Consider the following 3,678-nt stretch of genomic DNA (forward strand, 5'->3'; position numbering starts at 1 on the left):
CCCAGCCACTCCCAGGCCCTGTCCCACCCTGCTGTGGGGCACAGCTACCCGTGGGACCCCCAGCCCAGCCAAGCATGGGGCACAGCCACCCCCAAGACCCCTGTCCCATCCCACCATGCAGCACAGCCACTCCCAGGCTCCCCCATTCCCACCCTGCTGTGGGGCACAGCTGCCCCTAGGATGCCCATCCCATGGATCCCCCGTCCCATGGGCCCCAGGTGCTCACTGGGTCCCTGTTGCGCTCAGACCGCGGCCATGGTTTATTGTCCCACCCGCGCTACATCCTAGGCTGGCCGGGGCCCCCAGGCCCCCAGGCCAGTGCCAGCCCCACACTGGGGGCAGCTGGGGGGTAGCTGGGGGTCCCGCGGGGCAGCCGGGGGTCCCGGGGGCTGGGGCGGTGCCAGAGCCCCTCAGCTGGGGCTGACCTGGCTGGAGGACACAGAGGAGACCTCGGTGCGCTGGGCCGAGCTGGACACCTCGGACTCGTCTGACATGGGCCGCCCGCACACCGTCTCCATGATGCAGGCGCGGAACTGCAGGGACACAGACAGGTGACACGGGGTCACAGGACAGGGGACAGCTCAGCCTGGGGGTCCCACTGGTCCTGTGTCGAGCCCTGGCACTGTCCTCACACCCTCTGATGCTGCATTGGCCCCATCTCCTGTCCGTGGGGTCATGGTACCCCCAGCCATGCAAGTGTTCCCGGATGCCCCTTATACCCCACATACCCCATCTCCAGGTGTCCCTGGTCCCCAGATGTCCTTGGGCAACCCTGCATGCTCCTGTTGCCCCAGTGTCCTGAGGTGTCCCCTCATATCCGTGGGTGTTCCCCATGCTTGGGAGTCCCTGGGTGTCCCTGGTCGTCAGATATGCTTGGGCACCCCTGGATGCCCCCATCACCTGGTGTCCCGGGTGTCCCCCCTATCCCATGTGTCCTGGGTGTCCCATCTCCTGGGTGCCCTGGATGTCGCCCCTATCCCATGTGTCTCTGCGAGTGTCCCGGTGTCGCTGGTGTCACCTGTTTGTTCATGAAGCAGTAGATGATGGGGTTGTAGACGCAGGCGCTCTTGGAGAAGAAGGCAGGGACGGTGACGAGGCGCAGGTCGAGGCCATGGTCGCGGTTGTTCACCATGTACATGGCCAGCGCCGCGTAGGGGACGTAGCACAGGCAGAAGGACCCGACCATGACCACGACCATGCGTGACACCTCCCGCTCCGCCTTCTGTGTCGTGGCCGACTCCTGCTGCTGCGCCGCCCCCCCCTGACCCCCTGCCCAGTCCTGTGCCCGTGCACCTGTCTGCCCCCCACCCATCCTCCCGCCTGTGCTCCTGCCCAGCCTTCTGTCCAAGCAACCTCCCCTCCCTTCCTGCATCCCTTCATCCCTCCAGTCACCTCTCCCCTGCTCCTGCTCCCCATCCTGCCCTCCCTTCCTCCCCGCTTCCAGGCAATTCTCCATCTCTCCATCCCTTGTTCTCTCCCTCCCTCCCTTCTGACCCCCAGCCCCTTTCCACTCTCCATCCCTCCCCCTCAGGCACAAGTGTGCCTGACCCCAATGCCCCCCATGTCCTCCATGTCCCCCGTGCCCCTGGGACTCACGGCCCGCAGGGCTCTGAGCAGCTGGGAGTAGGAGAAGATGATGAGGGAGAGGGGGACGAGGAAGCAGAAGATGAAGAGGAACCAGGTGTAGTACTCGCTCTTGTACTTGGTGCCGACCGTGTACCAGTCAGGGCCGCAGGAGCACTGCAGCCCCTCGGGGACGTACCTGCAGCACCTGTGCTCAGCCCCTGCTCTGCACTGTGTGGCACCCCCCTGGTGCCCCCACAGCACCCCATGGCACCCTGTGGCACCTCACGGCACTTCTGGTGTCTCAAGCACTCACCTGGCACCCTCATGGCACCCCTGTGACCCACCCATGGCACCCCAGTGACCCCCCACTTGCCACTCCTGGAGCTGTTCCACACCCCGCTCATCCCCTGCCCACCGTGCCCGCCATGTCCTCACCTGCTCCAGCCAAGGAAGGGGGGGATGGCGATGCTGATGCTGATGACCCAGGTGGCCGCCACGACCAGCAGTGCATGGCGGGAGGTGAAGCGGAAGTTGCCGAAGGGTTTGCAGATGACGATGTAGCGCTCGACGGCCAGGAAGGCCAAGGACCACCCTGTCACCAGCCCTGGGGAAACACGGCTGCTGGCCTCACACGCCGCCCGTGGCCACCAGGGCCACCAGGGCTACAGGTCACCCCAACACCCGTAGCCCCCCTGGCCACTGGGTGATCACAAGTCCTACAACCCCAGCAGAATGTAGTAATCACCCCTACCTTCAGCCATACCTTCAGACCTCACTCCAGCCACAATAGATCACAGGGCTCAACCCTACCCATGGCCCTTACCCATTTTGTCACCTCCAGCCCCACCAGACCACGGTGATCACCCCAATTCCCCCGGCCCTAGAAGAACGTGATGGTCACCCCCACTTCCAGCTCCACCAGATCCCAGTGGTCACCCCAAATCCTATAGTCCCACCAGACTACAGTGGTCAACTCCTAAAGGTCCAGCAGGTCACTTCAATGCTTGCACCCCAGCAGCCCGTGGCTGTCAGCCCAACTGTTACAGCCTCAGTAGAATGTGGTGGTCAACAATACCTCAAGCCCTACCAGACAGACCATGGTGGTCACCCCAAATCTTCCAGCCCCATCATGGTCACCCCATGATGGTCACCCCAAATCCCACAGCCCCAGGAGATCACAGTGGCCACCTCTGGCCCCAGCAGCCCCCAGTGGTCACTCCATCACCTCCGGCCCCAGCAGCCCCCAGTGGTCCCCTCGTACCTCCAGTGGCCCCCGCAAAGCCCTCCAAGGCACACATGTGCTTCCCGAAGATGAAGTATCCCTGGGAACTGGAGATGAAGACAGTGAAGACGCTGAAGATGCAGCACAAGAAGCCGCTGAAGGAGATGTTCACCAGGATGTAGTTGAGTGGCTGCCGCAGCTTCTTGTACTTGACGGTGACGATGAGGACAATGGCGTTCAGGGGGGTGCCCACCACGAACACCACGCCCATGAAGATGGTCTGCAGGTAGAAGGCCCACATGGGCGCGATGTGGTACTGGGGCCCATCCCAGGGCCCCACCGACGACTGGTTCTTGAACAGGTAGAACTCGTCCTCGTCCATGGTGGCAGTGGGGGGGGGTGGCGCCCACCCCTCTGATATACCCTGCGCCCCCAAAGCCGCTTAGGGGGGATCAGGGCTCAGCCCGGCCAAACTTGGGGATTAGGGTGGGCTAAACCAGGCTCAGCACCTAATCGGCCCCCTGAGCCGGGTCGAGCCGATTGCCGGTGCTCTGGGGGATTTGGGGGGGGGCGGGTGGAAGGGCTCCCCCCCACACCTGGGTATGGGGAGGGTCCCCAGGGGTCTCTCAGCTTGATCCTGCTCCTGCTGGGGTGTTTAGGTGTCCCCAGGTGTTCCCAAGCCCAGTCTTGGTCCCACCATGATGGCCAGAGTCCTGGTCCTGGTCCCACCAGGGTCCTCAGTGCTCCCCAGGGGTCCTCAAGCCCAGTTGTGCTCCCCCTAGTATGGCCAGGTATCCCCAGAGGTCCCCAGGTGTCTCCAACATCGATTCCGCTCCCCCAGGATGGCCCAGCCCTGGGAGCCTTGGGAAGAACTTGGAATTTCCCTCAGG

General features: G+C 63.8%; 1 protein-coding gene across 1 annotated transcript; it reads right to left on the reverse strand.

Moving 5' to 3' along the window:
- Positions 1 to 236: 236 nt before the first annotated feature.
- Positions 237 to 3,190, reverse strand: OPN1SW (opsin 1 (cone pigments), short-wave-sensitive). Its single transcript, XM_017739396.1, has 5 exons — positions 2,828 to 3,190; positions 2,002 to 2,170; positions 1,595 to 1,762; positions 1,019 to 1,256; positions 237 to 533 (listed from the first exon to the last, which is right to left on the reverse strand). The coding sequence occupies exons 1-5, from the start codon at positions 3,168 to 3,170 to the stop codon at positions 411 to 413; spliced, it is 1,041 nt and encodes a 346-aa protein (XP_017594885.1). The 5' UTR covers positions 3,171 to 3,190; the 3' UTR covers positions 237 to 410.
- Positions 3,191 to 3,678: the final 488 nt, after the last annotated feature.

This window comes from Corvus brachyrhynchos, unplaced genomic scaffold (assembly GCF_000691975.1).
Source record: "Corvus brachyrhynchos isolate BGI_N302 unplaced genomic scaffold, ASM69197v1 scaffold197, whole genome shotgun sequence".
NCBI classification, from domain to species: domain Eukaryota; kingdom Metazoa; phylum Chordata; class Aves; order Passeriformes; family Corvidae; genus Corvus; species Corvus brachyrhynchos.

Coding starts and splice junctions, on each gene's coding strand:
- OPN1SW (XM_017739396.1), bottom strand. CDS start 3,170: ATGGACGAGGACGAGTTCTACCTGTTCAAGAACCAGTCGTCGGTGGGG. Junction 1,257..1,594: donor CTCAGAGCCCTGCGGGCCGT/GAGTCCCAGGGG, acceptor GGGTCAGGGGGG/GGCGGCGCAGCAGCAGGAGT. Junction 534..1,018: donor ACTGCTTCATGAACAAACAG/GTGACACCAGCG, acceptor GTGTCCCTGCAG/TTCCGCGCCTGCATCATGGA.